Below are 15,924 nucleotides of genomic sequence, written 5' to 3'. Positions count from 1 at the left end.
AAGTAATGTGAATCGGTCTAATCTCTCAGAAAGACTGTTTACAGCTTGCTTACTTAAGAGTTTTTTGGTAGCTTCACAGGAAAAAAAAACCAAACCACCAAACCAAAACCAACCCAAACCACCAAAGTACACAAGCACTTTAACATAGGAAGGTTCCACATCAAATTTTCAATGCTGAATCAAAAATGAACCATCTAGAATCATTTATCTTTTGGACCAAGCCATCAACTATGAAAAATAATTTAATGTGAATGGATGTGGAAAAATAAAAAGTATTTTGACTCCAGACAGTGCAATCATTTTCACTGAAGGCAGATGTCTATTCAAATATGCTCACAGAATAAGATGTTATTTTCACCTAGTCAACTTTCAGATCACAGTCACAACATACAAACTCTTAAAAAAACCCTTAGAGATCAACAAGACTATTGATCTTGGTACTACAAGCACAGAAAATTAAAAAGGAAATTGCTTTTCTCCTACATTCTCTTGTCTGCCAAAATTGGCAGCATATTTTTCATTCACTGTCATTAGAAGACACTGTTTTAAAAAGCTAAATAGAAAGCTAATTATTATCTAAAAAAACCCCCAAGAAGTACACTATTCAGTAAGTCTGGATAGAAAAGGGACTAACAGATTTTTTTTTTTTCTTCACTGGTAATTTTACGTATAGGTAAACTAAACACTGTGTTGAGCAAGCTTGAGACTAAAAAAACATAGTTGAAGTCCCTCCTTTAAATATGTGCAATTATAGCTCTGTGGGGGCATCCCTCCTCCAACAGCTGTCAATAAAGCATCCTCTTACCAATATATGTAGTAATATTCATGCATACTGTAAAGTTCCAACTCAAAGCCACTCAGGAGATACTGTATCATAATACGAAGGTTATGATATAGGACCCAGGTGCCCAAGCAAGCCAAATGTTGCCTTTGTGGTTCCTGCTTCAGTAACATACTATGAAGTGCTGCATCTACTTTCTCTGCCTATTGAAAAAAGAGAGCAAAGAAAAAGACAGAGGTGGAAGAATATTTGACTGAAACAGCATCCAAGGTCTGCCAGAAACAAAATCTGAATACCAACTGGGTCAGTAAAGCCATGCTCCAGATTAAAAGACATAAATATGTTTTTAGAGATACTGCCATCTTTATAGTCTAGAACCATCAGAAAACTGGAAAGTTATTCACATAACTAAATTCTGATGCACAGAGGAAAAAAAGATATTCTATAAAGTAACAAGCAATAATATTTGGGTTTTTTAAATTTAAAATTTTAAAAAGTATTTATACATAGATTGTTAGCAGTCATGTGAGCACTGAAACTCAGAACCCATTAGAAGCTCTTACTAATTTTGCTATATTGGTAATAATTACTTTTTAAAAAAAAACAAAACAAAAAACCAAAAAAAACAACAAACCTAGCTGCATTGAAAACATGCAAGAAACACTCTGTGGCCCACCAGAGAAACTAAAATATTGCTAAGAGCAATTCAGTCATAAAAAGTAATCATATGGAAGACATGAAGTCTCCCACACTTGGAATATTATTGGTAGTCCTGAACAAATCAATCCATATAACGAATTACGAAGTGAAATAACAGTGTGTCTCAGCTGCAGTACTACAACAAACCCTCAACCAAACCATCTCAAGAGAAGCTGGAGCACACAAAATCTCCTCCCAACTCCAAGCTCCTCAACCATTCTCCTTAGCATGCACATCTTGGAAAATATTTTATTATTTCATGCCTCACACTGCTGAAGAAATACATTATCAGCAAGTGAAAAATGTACCTTTCCTTGTCATCTTTCACTCCCCATTCTTGAGAAATATTCAAAACCAGTTGGAACACATTTTTAAGAGTTACTATTTAATTTACATACATTTTCTAAAACAGATATAAAATTTCGCAATTTACTTCTTACATAGCTATACGACTGAATTTTCAGAAGTGTCTTGTAAATACGGCTCATCTATCTCTCCCTGGTTACATCTTGCAGACTGACAGTTACAAATAGGATAGAGACCACAAGCAGTAGAATTACCAATAAGTTACAGACATCGCAGCTGGTTTCCCTGAAGTCTACTTATTGGACAAAGCTAATCTTAAACCTCAATCAACAGATCTAACAGAAAGTCTTGGGATCTATCCTGCAAACTTCCTGGGCTGCATTTTAGGAATCCTCATCCTAAAGATTTTAGGACAAACAGAGGAGTTCCTTTGTTCATCTAGAATCTAATACCACATGCTCTGCTCTGGTAGGAATATACCTGGAAAGAAAAGTTTACTGGCCTGCTGCGTATGACATTACCTCATCCTGGAGGGTGGCAAATTCCTCAAGAATGTGACCCAGTTTATCTCTCTGACGAGCTCTATTGTGTCCATGGATTTGAATCAGGCTACAGAATGGCTGAAAGAAACGAAGTGTAAGTTTAAATTTTCAACACAACTTTGAAACTACAGAAGGAGTGTTATAATACCTATTTAGGCACCTGATTAATACATCTGTATTAGGAGGTGGGCTCCTTAAGGCTCCCTACAGAGTGCAGGCTAGCAGGCAAGCAAGCTCTCTGGAATGATGCAAGAACCCATTTCTCTATACACAAGTCAACATGAGATTGAGTGAGCATCCTTTAGGAATCTGATCAGAACAGAATGCTTGAGGCAAGAGAGATTTCTTATGCCTAAATCCACATGCCCAGGTGGCCAAGAAACCCAACAGCATCCTGGCTTGTATCAGAATAGTGTGGCCAGCAGGACCAGGGCAGTGATCATCCCCCTGTGCTCAGCACTGGTGAAGTCACACCTCGAATACCATGTTCAGTTCTGGGCCCCTCACTACATGAAGGACATTGAGGTGCTGGAGCACGTCCAGAGAAGGGCAACAAAGCTGGTGAGGGATCTGGAGCACAAGTCTGATAAGGAGCAGCTGAGGGAACTGGGGTTGGTTAGCCTGGAGAAGATGAGGCTGAGGGGAAACCTTATTGCCCTCTATAGCTACCTGAAAGGAGGCTATAGCCAGGTGGGTGTTGGTCTCTTCTCCCAGGTAACGGGTGATAGGATGAAGGGAAATGGCCTGAAGTTGTGCCAGGGGAGGTTTAGATTGGACATTAGGAAAAATTCTTCCCCAAAAGGTTTGTCAAGCACTGGAATGAGCTGCCCAGGGACGTGATGGAGTCCCCATCCCTGGAAGTATTTAAAAGATGGGTAGATGTGGTGCTTAGGGACATGGTTTAGTGGTGGACTTGGCAGTGCTAGCTTAATGGTTGGACTCAATGATCTTAAGGGTCTTTTCCAACCGAAATAATTCTACAATTTTCTTAGATTTTTATTGTGCCACATTCAATAGCTCTTAATTTTTTTTTAAACTTTTAAACTGTAGAGAATGTAAAAATAATTTTGGTTTTACTTGTGCTATGCATTTGTTTTGTGACATTAAACTACCCTGTAAAGAGGTAGTAGGTGCAGATTTCTAATAAAGTGAAATGTTAGTGAAAAATCTGGAAGCAGAATACAGGAAACAAACAGCAATAATTCTATTGGCTTTTTAAAGTGTTACCATTTTAAGATGGCTAACCTGCAATTCTGCCTTCATTTCAGGTATCTAAAAAAACTGGTCTCATTTTCAAATGTAAGCAAATTTTGAAAATGCTCATATACACACAAACATGCTGTAATTGGAATGGACACTTACCCGAACACAATGTGTCACAAAGGAATCAATGTAGTCCTTTGCCTGGTGATTATTATAAAGACAACACCTAAAAGGGAAATATCCATGTACATACATATGTTTATAAATGTCACCAGTCTATGTATCACAGAATTAAAGAAACGAGTGCAGCAGCAGCAACTGATTCCTTCATACACAAGCACTAATAAGTACAATATGCGTATGTTCTTTATATGCCTGTCCTTGCTTTTGTAAGCAGAAACATTTTTTCATCAGACATGTGAACACATGCAAGTAAATTTGAGATCCACTTACTTTGGCGAAAGCACTGGAGGACTGACAAAAGACCTTAAAGCATCTTTTACCATGTCTTGCATGAGGTGAGTGCCAAATACCTTCTTGTTATCTACCAGAAAAGTTGTCTGAAATTGAAAATGTATTTTTAGAAACATGTTTTAAGTTAGAATTAAAGCTTTAGAAATACCAGTAGAAAGCTCTTACAGTACCTATATTATATCAGAAACTTACAAGATGGCTTTAAGAATTAAAATGGTTCAGCTAGGTACAAGGTTACTGACTCAGAGGCATATTGAGATCTGACACTTCTATCATTCCCATGACACAAAATACAGCTCTATTACTTGCATAAGACAATGCATGCAAAATTATTTTATTTCATTGACTTTAAAGATGATTAATCAGACTGATGTTTCTGAAGATTAACATAAAACAGGTTATGCGGTTTCCCTGGTGGCAGGTAAATCTTCAGACTAATGGAGATTTTTTTCTACTCCTACAGATACTTCTGCTTTCATTGGTCATGCCTGATGTTCACTCCACTTTCCTCCACGAGCGCTGTGTCCCTTTCTTACATGGTTCTTCAGCAGCTGGAGGAAATGCTCTGCTGTCAGGCACCCACAGGGATTGCACAAACACATGTGGTGGGAAGTCAGAACACACACACACTATGAAAACATTTTACTTGCCAACAGTTATATTCCGTTGGCTCTATACGTGGTTTAGTTGGGATCAAATGGAAAGAAGTTCTGGCATCTGGGGATACTCTATTTGAATCAAAACCTCCGATAAGGAAGTTTATTATACTCTGAGCTAAAGAATATATAACATGTTTTCAAGGTAAGTGAAGCAGTGAGAAGAAATGTAGTAGCCTGTTCTGCCCTAGCCATCGGTTTTACTGTTGTAGCAATAGAAGCAGTCTATACATGAAGTTCAGTCCAAAGAGGGAGGATGAATACAAACACCAGCCCCAAACTGAGACAGCATAAAACCACACATACAGGCCCAGCTTTATGGCAAAGAAAAAATTTTAACACTTTGTGTTTTAATTAGCATGCGCTATATGATCTAAGCAACAGTATTTAAAAATGTTTTAAAAAATCAGATCAGAACATAAGTCTCCACATACCTAATACTCAAGTATCTCCAGAATTTTTTTTACCATTTCAATAGTATTAAGTGATATGCAAATAACTGAGATATTTGAAATGAGATAATTAATCCATATTTATAATGAATTCATAAGTATTTTATTCAAAGACAAAGATTAGGACTTGCCTGTAAGAGGGATCTTGAAAGAACACATGGTGATTGCTCACTAAACTCACAGAAAAAATCCTAATTTATGTTTAGGAAAAAAAAAGACAATTCGTGTTAATATGCCAATTTTTGTATATACACATACACATTTACACTTTTATACACACACATGCATTTGCATTTTTATATACACACATATACAATTGTGCGCATACACCTGTATTTTGTAAACACAAACACTCAGACATACACAGCTTATGAAAATTTTAAGAAAGTAAGCGTGAATAATTTGAACAAACCAGAACATGTTATGAAGCTAAAATCTGCATTTTTCTGCAATTAATTGTATTTAACAGAACAAAAGGTTTCTGAATTTCTTTCTTCAGGTGCAACAATTAGCAGGATGATAGTACAGAAAAAAGATATTGTGAAACTGTTAAGATCACAACATAAGTCAACCAGATATGTACCAAAACTGCAATGTTTAACTGGTACCAGATGCTTCATGCAAACACTGCTTTAATTAATTTAACAGAAAATAGAAAGACAAAAGGTTTTTTGCTTCATCTTCAAACTGATGTAACTGTGGCTCTTAGTCAGTGAACAGGTGTATGTTAAAAAGTATTTGAAGCATTTAATTGACTTCTAATAAATGTAGGCAGTAACCTAGAATAACATCACTTACTCAGGAAAGAACATAAGCAGGTGCTTAACCTTAAGCCTATTCAGGGAATTACATGCTTAAACAAATATGTATTAAGTGCTCTCTTGTGTTACAGGCACATATGCAGAATACTGCTCACTGGATCTGAAAAAATCAGGAATATAGCAAGGAATTATGTTCTGCTACTGCAAATGCAGCTCTTCAACCAAAGGAAGAGTTATAAGGAAATTAACTTGCTTGTTTTCCCTGCCACTAACATGCATAATTATTTAACAGATTGTAAGAAAAATGGGAGGTTTGAGAGGAGACAAGATCTCTGTCAAAAAAAAAGAAAAATATTAAGTATCAGGAAAGTCAGCACATTTTGAAATTGCACACAATGATGGGAAACACCAGAATATTTATACATACAGCTCAGTTTTTTTCTCCAGTGAGCAACAGCATGTATATATGGAATGATTTTTTGAAAATTACATTTTAAGATCTTGTATTTGGCTACAAATAAGAAATATCCATGCTTACCAGTATACAGTGCAAATTAGTTAAGTTGACTACTTCACATACAGTTTTTATTCGGTCTATTAGTTTGGAAAAATAATTGACCATTTCTTCCCTTTTAATTATTTTTGCATATCGAGGGAAAGTTGGTGGCAGCAATCTCTGATTAACAAGGGGCTCAAAGCCCATCATAATAGGATGATCTAATGAAAGAGGTGGGGGAGAGAGAAAGAGGGGGAGGGGGAGAGAGAGAGACAAGCTTCATATGTTTTCAGAACTCACATCAAACTTGAAAGTATCATACAAATTATTCAATTAGCCAAAATGAACTTTTTAACTGACACTAACTACCCAACTGAGACAATTACCACTATTTAAAAAAAAACCCAACCCTCAACACCTCAGCGTATACCTGTACAGACAGTGAGGTGGTGCTCCCTATTTTAAAAAGGCATATACACTGATTTGAAGTGCAGTGCACTGAATCAAAAGTTCATGTTATTTCTGGCTTTGAAGTGACAGTATTGCTTTCAAGAGACCCCCCATTTAGTGAAATAAAATTAAGATCAAATGATGCAAATCTGTAATGGTTTGTATAATGAGTATTATTAGTTCAAAGTAAATAGTGATATACGTCCATAGCAAAGTTTATCAAGGCAGTATGTTTAAGAAAGGAAAACGATGGTAAAATTTGATACATACCTCCTTTAGTGGTATCATTCTGTGCCTGGATACCATGATGCAATGAATTATGGATGGCAGAAAGCAAGTCAGCTGCCTGAGTCATTAGTTTCTGAGCTTCTGCAACTGCACTTGTCTGAAAGGCAGGTAACAGTTATTCACATTATGAACCAACATATTTTGACTATAGAATCAATGCTAGTATCAGAAAAAAAGAATGATATTAGGATTCTAATGTTTGTACACAACTAGTTCTGAAAAACACCCCAGCAGATTTTTGTGCAATGAAGTGTTCTTTATATTTTACATATCTATACATACATTTAATACTGCATTTTTTGCAGTACAAGATAAGCCTTAACAATAATTACTCTGAAAGTCTAGTATACACTGCATTAAAGTGCTCTACTTTTGATTTTGAAGAATCTCTTCTGCCAGATGAGGCAGAACTCCAAACTGCAAAGAGGAAAAACATCCCCTACCATTTGAAAACGCAGAATTTTTGAGAATATAGACAAAACACAACCTATCAACTGAAATGAAATCACTATAACATTAGAAGATAACAGATGTCTGCTAGAAATCTTTGCTTCATGACCTGCTGACATGCTGAATGTTCTGATGTCCTAGGAATCCAAACCTGTTAGCAAACCGGGTACCATTTAAAATAGCTCTCTGTAAAATCTAAAATCTTGTTTTAAAAATACTGGACTAACAGTCCCTGATGGAACTTTAGATATTTGAAAATCTCAAGTCAAATTGAAACTTGACTTCTTTCAGAAAAGAAGATGTTTAAAATCCCCTGAAGATCTAATAGAAGCTGAACAAGATCTGTAGCACTGCATAATACATGTTCATGTATTAAAGCATCCACAAGTCTACCTTTTGAATAAGCTGCTAAGCAGATCTAATTCAAATCGAAGTTCATGATGTAAATAACTTATACTTAAGTAATCAGACTTTAGCAACACTGAGATAATCTGATTTTGCACAGATCATTAACCCATAGCAGTTAACACAGAATTTGGTTGTATGTTAGTGTAGATCACTTCTATGTCAAGAGTTTGATTTCAGATGTAATGAATGATTACACTCAGAACGCAATTGTTCTCAACCACTCACTTTTTCTTCAACACTGGTGTCTATCAATTATACTTGCACCTGACTTTCAATGTAATCAAGGTCTTTTAAACTGTACAGTGCGCGGCTGCTCCAACAGCAAGATATGTGGGAGAGACCCGATGCCACTTAAACAAGAAACTTGTTTATTTCTTTATTAAAATGGAAGTAACAACAAGCAATAGACAGATATTTATCCTTGTATAAAGAAAAAGCTCTGTAACATGCAGTTCTTTCCCCTCTCAACAATTAGGAAATCTTACACTGAAAAAGCAGGCTAATTGCATGGAAGGCTGTTACATTCTTCTTCTCAGACCAGAGAAATCTAGATACAAATTCAGTACCACGTGGAAGGAAAAGCTAACAATTCTCTAGAGATGGACAAAACACTGCCCAATGTCAGGCAGCTCCACAGAAGGGGACTGAATTCGAGAAAGAAAAGTTTTGCTCTTGTGTGTGAAAAGAATAATCCAAACCCATAAATACTTTAAGTGTTCTAGAATGAATATTGTGTCTCTCTGCAAGGTCATAATAATGTCAGCTACTAGCCTTCCCTATGTTTTCTTTACAAATGAAAAAACTGAGTGGTTGCCACCGTAAGGCCTTATCCAACCCTTCACCTGCAGCAACATCAATTAAAATCTACAGAATCTCCAGAATAATTGCTTGATCAGAGAATAAAAAAAATGAGTGTTTCACAGGGTCACAATGCAAACACAGAAACACCAAATGAATGTACCTCTTTTTTGGTAAATGCTATTAGAACAGTCAGCAGTACCCGGGTAAACTTGACTCTGCTGAACACAGCTAAACACTGTTGATGCTGTAATAAAAAAAATAGTGCAAGTTACTAAGCAATACGCATTAAATCCCAAAACTTACAGACACAATCACTGGCTGTATAGCTATCTCCTATGCAAATGCAATTCAAATCTCAGCTTAAGTGAACAACCACAAATTATTAAACTGTTTTTCACTCCTTTTTGCTGAAGATCTATGTTAGAAGTAATTTCTGAAGAAAATAAGGTTACTGGGAAAGGAAATCCACACCTTTCTAAGTCAACCACATCAACTACATCAATTACCACTTTTTCTGGAAGGAACTACACTGCTTCCTACCCTCTCCCTTGACAGTGAAGCTGCCAGCAGCAGAAAAGCCACTGGGAAGGAACTGAGGGAAGAAGGTACAGGATAGGTAAGACCACCTCCTTTGCTAATGGCTTTTTCTTGAGAGGTAGGTGCATAAATGGTATCACTGCAGCAGTATCGCTATTCTGACATTGGGATCAATCCAGAACTCTAGCCCTGCAGAGCATAAAAGCCTACCTGCTAGCCAGGGATTTGCTCAGGACCATGTTTAGAGCAGCTAAGATATGACAATAGTGGCAACATTGGTGACACACATTTCTCATAAGCTGGTAACTACTGATTCAAGTAGTGCTGTACTTATCCATGAAATCCAGAAAAAAAGTAAACAATTCATTACTTCAAGTTCAACTTCTGGATCTCTCTCTTCTCCTTGTCGACTTCGAGTGCTCTAAGAAGGTAAAGAAATTTCAAGTAATTTATTAAAAATTGAAAAGGGAAGCTACTGATAAAATCTCTTTACCCTCTCCAGTACATCCATCTGTTAAATAACCCTAAAAAGCAGTTTTCAAATTCAAAACCTCTTAATACATATTCTAGGAACTTGAATGATCCACGGCTCTCCAATAGTAATGAGACCTATCTCAGCCCACCCTGCAAATAGGCAAGGAAATTGTATGGACATTGTATATTGTAAACTGTTGTAAAAGGAAGATGAGTAACTTAACATCACACAATATATCTGTGGAAAAAACAGAAGTTAAATACACACTTTCTGTGCCCCAGTACAGTGTTATCTTCTACATCATGATTCCACCTATGACTAGTGAAGCAACTATTAAAAGCGTTTAGAAAAGTTTGAAGACTTCACTGTCTTTAGCTAAAAGGCAAACTACCAGCATCTTACACAAACCATTATGGCGGAAACCCCACCATTTAATGACACAAAACTGCTGCACTCTTCCTAATCCAACTCCCTCCCCCAAACGTGTTAAGTACACTTGAAGTATAACTGACAAGGCAAATGTAAGAAAAATACCTTCACTCGTCTTTGCATGTCATCTTCTACGTCTTTTAGCATACCTGGAAAAGTCACAGTACAATTAAAAGCTGAGAAACATTCCTAGGGACACCTACATCAGTCAGGCAGGGGGAAAAAGTTTTGAGAGGAAATCAAGTTTTGAAGTGCTTTACATACCCACTAGCCAAAGACTAGACAAAAAACAATATTGTGAGGGATTGTGGGGATACCTTGTAACAATAGATTGGAGTACAAACTGACTGATACAAAGCTAAAGTGTTTAAAATTTTTCTCAAAATAAATCAATAGAAAGCTCCAGTACGAATCAAAAATAGTGCATCAAAAGGCTAACGTACATACATATAATATCAGGTACATATGTAAGTATTCATAGCTTTAGAACTACTAGATAGCTTTTTTCTCAAAAGCAATCTGTTTAGATCACAACAAATTGTGAGGCAAAGAAGCAAAATTCAAGCAGTGCACTTACCAGTGGTTTGTATCTATCTCAGACCTGAATGAGCTCATGCCTAGCCATTGGTTGGCACATCTAAAAGCCCTTCTGTTTCTCAGGCATTTAACAACTAAACAGCTGAACCTTTTCTTCAAGGAAAAATAATTTCATCTCTCTTTACCAAGCCACTTATTTTAACGAGACTAATAAAAAAACCCTTAACATCCAAGATTCCTGCCAATTCATTAGGTTTGGTTGAGTGTAACCAACATGCTCAAAAGAGAGAATGATGGACAGATACACAGAAAGCACCAAACCATACCTGTAACTCTAAGATCTGTCACGCTGTTGGCCATTTTAAATCCGTAAGTCATTGACTGAAAATCTTCCTAAAAGTATAAAAATAAAAGAAGCAACATGTAGTGAAATATAAACAGTAGTAGTTACATTTTCAAGTTGGGGTTTGGGGTTTTCCTTTTGGTTGCTTTCTTGCTGTGTTTTCTTGGTTTTTTTTTTTGTTTTGGGGTGTTTTTGTTTAACCACACCAAGTATAAAAATCCAGTTTTATTCTGCACAACTGAATACCCCATGGTTTGGGTGACTTTCCTGCCTATCCAGCTTGGGGTAATTATTTTCTGCATAAATCCTTAATGTCTGTATGCCCTTCATAATTTTCACCAAGTGCCACCCTATCAATATGTTACCAGAACTATAGATGCAAAGTACTATTTAATCAATTTTAGATATAGTCAGTAAGTCGGTGATTTGCCCAAGCTCAGAGGAAATGAAAATTGCTCTGAGCACAGAAAACCACAGTGATTCCATTGCTAGATGGACATTTCAGACAAAAGACAATTGTGGGTATCTAAAGCAGAAAAATAAAAAATTAAACAGGATGAAAACCAGAAGTAAAACCGATTTTAAATGGTTAGTCAAAAGACTTCCATTTCTATTGGAGTAAAATATTTATGTAACTTAAATAATCAAGCAAAATACAGAAAAGAGCATGCAACACCATCATTGACAAAAACTGCATTTTAAAGAGATCAAGTCTAATAATTTTAGGAGGATGAACTGCTGCTCCTACAGTATCCTCAAATCAAACAGTAATAAATTTCTCTAAAATACTCTTTTATTTGCATTACAGAGCCTATATATAATGTTACATATTTAACCATAGGGGCTACTGAAACACGTACCTCCTCAAAAACAGCTGCTTTGTTAACCTTTTCTCTGGCAATATCACAGATTTTTAGGATTCCTAGAGCAAAGGCCTTCATAGCAGGATCTTCTATGAAGTCTGGATTATGAATATAAAGGCAAGTGAATACCGTCTGTGCCAAGGAATGTCCCTCTAACCATGTTATCTAGGGAAAAGAAAATTAAATGTTTTACTGATGACAGCCAAGGCCTCATTTTTATATCTCCTTTCTTTTTCCATCTTACTGTGCTTCAATGAGTCATTAAGGAAGTCTCTATCATGGCAACCTTCCATCTAGCAAAAATGGCAAGAGAAGGTCTCTCAACCCTTAGCCTTTGTCCATCTGCTGGCTGTGGCAGGCCAGCAGTTACTAAACTCTAAAGAATATCCAAATCTGGTGTTGGATAAACCTCTTCCACAAAGTTCAGCTGTGATCTCTGTGACGTAGACATGACATTTAAGTTTAGACATTAAGACATTTAAGAGAACATCAGATTTATAAGCTTTCCCTATAGAATGAAAAATGCAGGTGACGACGAAACAACTCAGTAATATTCTGGATGTTCTCTTCTACCACTTACAGCTTCTTTTCACAATCCCCTTTCTCTACTACTTTCATGCTGCTTTAAGCTACAGGAAAAGCTTCAGTAATTTAAAACATTACTTCTATCTTGCAATAGCATAAAACACAGTAGGATTAGATTTCTAATATGACCATTGTCCCTTTTCAAAAAAAAGTCAGCATCTGGGGGGGGTCAGGGAGTGGGGAGGGAAAGAAGACGAATTATGTTAAACTGTGTCAAATACACAGTGACCTTTGACCTTTACATGTCTTTTTGGACTAAACTAAATTGAAATGGTGTTTTAAAAACAAAGTAATTTTATTGATGTAATTTTAAAATTAGAGTATCTGAAAATAATCTTTATTATTTACTGAGGAAATAAAGGCATAGACAAATTAAAAAAAAATTACAATTAACTAACAACTGATAATTCACTTATTTCCTTTCTAAATGGATTTAGGTATTTTATTTTCTTTCTTCAAAATGCCCCTGTAAGATCAGTCAATACTGGCTGTACAGAAATGAGCAACAGAGTGCTGCAGGTTACTGCACACTCACTTTCCAACACAGTCCAACACTAATATACAGCAGGCAGTCAGATAAACATACATTTAAAACCCACAAATTACAAAACGTTTTTTATGTTATTCAAAACACTATCAGTTGTCTTCCATAATGACTTCTTATAATAAAAGCCCCCAAAATCAAAGTTATGCCTCTTATAATAGCCAATGCAAATATCTAAATGGAATTTAAAATATTAAATATGTGTTTTCTCCTTGGTCAATCTTTTTTGTTGAGTTCTACTGGTTTTTGTTTTTCAAAACTGCATTAGAGATTATATATTTTGAAAGCAAAACCATCTATAATTAAGAGCAGAGAAATGCTTACCAAACAACAAAAACATGTATCCATTATTCCTACTAGCTCAGGAGAAGTGAGATCCTTTATTTTAATGGTGCCATCCTTAGAAAACAAAGAAAAAAAATCTAAAGACTATGGAAGCCTATAGGCAAAATACAGCTTATTTGTACAGATGAAAAGGAAATTACAATTTGGTTAAGACTTCAGAATATTTGTATACCACTAGCTTTACTGATCAGCTTCGTCATGTGCCTGAAATTCTGAAAAACTTTGCTTTCCCATCATTATGTTGAACACCGACTGAACATAATACTACTTAAAGAGAAAGCTAAAATTAAATTTCTGATTTATGAGTAGCCAATAAAAGTTTAAAACCAGTTAACTGTCAACACTTAAATCACAAAATAGTATGTATAATCATAGTAATGACTGAACAAGGAATAATATGCAGGACCCATTCTTTGAAGACTGATTTTTACACTGTGAATACTTGTGCAGAGTTCTACTGCTTTCAAGGTCAGGACCAAGAAAGCAGCAACCCTATTTCTTTCATTTTATTTGTCCAATATATGCAATTCTGCATACATTCCACATGACTGAGGCGGCCAATATTTTACACAGAATTGTCTTAGTCAATTCAAAACAAAGTCTATGATAAAAAATATTTTCTCCTTAAAAAGGGACTAACCAATATGTCGTCATATAAAAGACACATTTTGGGGATGCAAAAACATTTCTGAAATGTATTTCTTTGAGGTTATCAATACAACAATTACACAGTACTTTTCACTGGAAGAGTTAGCATCATTGTGATAATGTAGGTAACAAAAAAGGTAAATATCACAAGCTCTTTCTTACTTAACTATGCAAAATAAAGAAGAAAAAAAACAATTTTAAGTAAAGAATGAAAACATTAATTATGTTGAATTGTGCTTAACTGCAATTTGATAAAACTGTATTATACTTTTACATACAGTGTAGGCAAAACCAGATAAGTCCCACAAACCTTAATAGCTTGCTCAAAGTTAAGAACCTTTCTGTTAACTTGGTTTCCAATCATACCGGCATCCATCTTGGGATCCATCATTTCAATGGCAGACATGGCTTCAAAAAGACCAAAACTAAAAACACCAATAAAAAAAAAATGTTCTGAATGTAACTGTTTCATGTTATACAAAACAGTCTTCACAAACCAATGTAAAAGAACATATGATGACAAACTGAGTATGCTGTATTCTGAATACAGACACCTAGGTAAGGTATGTGAACATTACTACGGATCTTTAGAGACGATAGTTTTCAGGAATTTGAGGCTCTCTCAACAAGTGGCGACCCAGACAGAGTCCCCACATAAACAGAAACATGCGGCTGTCCAGGTTCTAGGGAGTGCCTGAGCCTGTCGCTTGTACCAGAGAGTGGTAACGACAGTGGCTGTCTCCAGTGTGACCAGGTGGATGACCTGCTCTGCCTCGTGGCAGAGCTGAAAGAGGAAGTGGAAAGGTTAAGGAGCATTAGGGAATGTGAGATGGAGATAGACCGGTGGAACCGCACCCTACCATCCCTCAGGACAAGGCAGCAGATGGAGGCTCCATAAGTAGCAGAGGATCCACTGCCCTCTTGCCAGCGAGCAGAAGTTAGGGACCAAAGAGATGGTGGGGAATGGAAACAGGTCTCTGCTTCGGGCAGGAGGCGAATTCCCTCCCAGCCTCCCTCACCTTCCCAGTTGCCCTTACATAACAGCTATGGGGCTCTGGAACTCAAGGGCCAGGCAAATGAGGATGGGGATGAAGGTCCATCCAGGGGGTTGGCTAGGGAGAGTCAGTCACCCCTACCTATCAGGACTGACCTGCATTAAGAAAAAAAGGAGGGTAATATGCCGACTGGACCCATCCCATGGGGAAGTCTGCTGCCTCCCTGGGGCCTGGGTCAGGGACTTTACTAAGAAACTCCCTGGTCTGGTACGGCCCCCTGATTACTATCCACTATTGATTGTACAGGCTGGCAGTGATGACATTCCAGAGAGAAGTTCCAAATCAATCAAAAGGGACTTCAGGGCACTGGGAAAAATGGTTGAAGGATCAGGAGTGCAGGTAGTGTTCTCCTCGATCCCATTAGTGGCAGGGAGGAACATAGAAAGGAACAGGAAAACTAGACTGATTAACACGTGGCTCACAGTCTGGTGCCATCGGAGGGGCTTGGGTTTTTTTGATCATGGGGAGGCTTACATGGCTCCGGGCCTGTTGACAATAGATGGTGCCCAGCTCTCTCAGAGGGGGAAAAGGATCCTCGCTCATGAACTGGCGGGGCTCGTTGAGAGGGCTTTAAACTAGGCCTGAAGGGGGGAGGGGATATAACCAGGCTCACTAGAGAGGAGCCTGGGGGTGACACCCCCATGCTGGGGGTGAAACCGATAGTCCAGCTCAAGTGCATCTACACTAATGCACGCAGCATGGGCAACAAACGAGAGGAGCTGGAAGCCACTGTGCAGCAGGATGGCTATGATGTAGCCGCCATCACAGAAACGTGGTGGGATGCCTCCCATGACTG

At 37.2% G+C, this 15,924-nt stretch overlaps 1 protein-coding gene across 1 annotated transcript in view; it reads right to left on the bottom strand.

Moving 5' to 3' along the window:
- Positions 1-15,924, bottom strand: part of NAA35 (N-alpha-acetyltransferase 35, NatC auxiliary subunit) — a 30,460-nt gene that overhangs the window by 8,631 nt on the left and 5,905 nt on the right. The window contains exons 4-17 of the mRNA XM_009649220.2: positions 14,384-14,498; positions 13,405-13,479; positions 11,949-12,116; positions 11,072-11,138; positions 10,314-10,357; positions 9,675-9,725; positions 8,928-9,011; positions 7,091-7,205; positions 6,413-6,591; positions 5,245-5,304; positions 3,985-4,091; positions 3,691-3,757; positions 2,308-2,406; positions 806-984 (exon numbers count right to left, since the gene is read on the bottom strand). Of these exons, the coding sequence (XP_009647515.1) occupies positions 806-984; positions 2,308-2,406; positions 3,691-3,757; positions 3,985-4,091; positions 5,245-5,304; positions 6,413-6,591; positions 7,091-7,205; positions 8,928-9,011; positions 9,675-9,725; positions 10,314-10,357; positions 11,072-11,138; positions 11,949-12,116; positions 13,405-13,479; positions 14,384-14,498 (1,410 nt within the window). The remainder of the gene's footprint in view (positions 1-805; positions 985-2,307; positions 2,407-3,690; positions 3,758-3,984; positions 4,092-5,244; positions 5,305-6,412; positions 6,592-7,090; positions 7,206-8,927; positions 9,012-9,674; positions 9,726-10,313; positions 10,358-11,071; positions 11,139-11,948; positions 12,117-13,404; positions 13,480-14,383; positions 14,499-15,924) is intronic.

This window comes from Egretta garzetta, unplaced genomic scaffold (assembly GCF_000687185.1).
Source record: "Egretta garzetta isolate BGI_Z169 unplaced genomic scaffold, ASM68718v1 scaffold41, whole genome shotgun sequence".
Taxonomy (NCBI): domain Eukaryota; kingdom Metazoa; phylum Chordata; class Aves; order Pelecaniformes; family Ardeidae; genus Egretta; species Egretta garzetta.
This window is presented reverse-complemented; position numbering and strand designations above follow the sequence as displayed.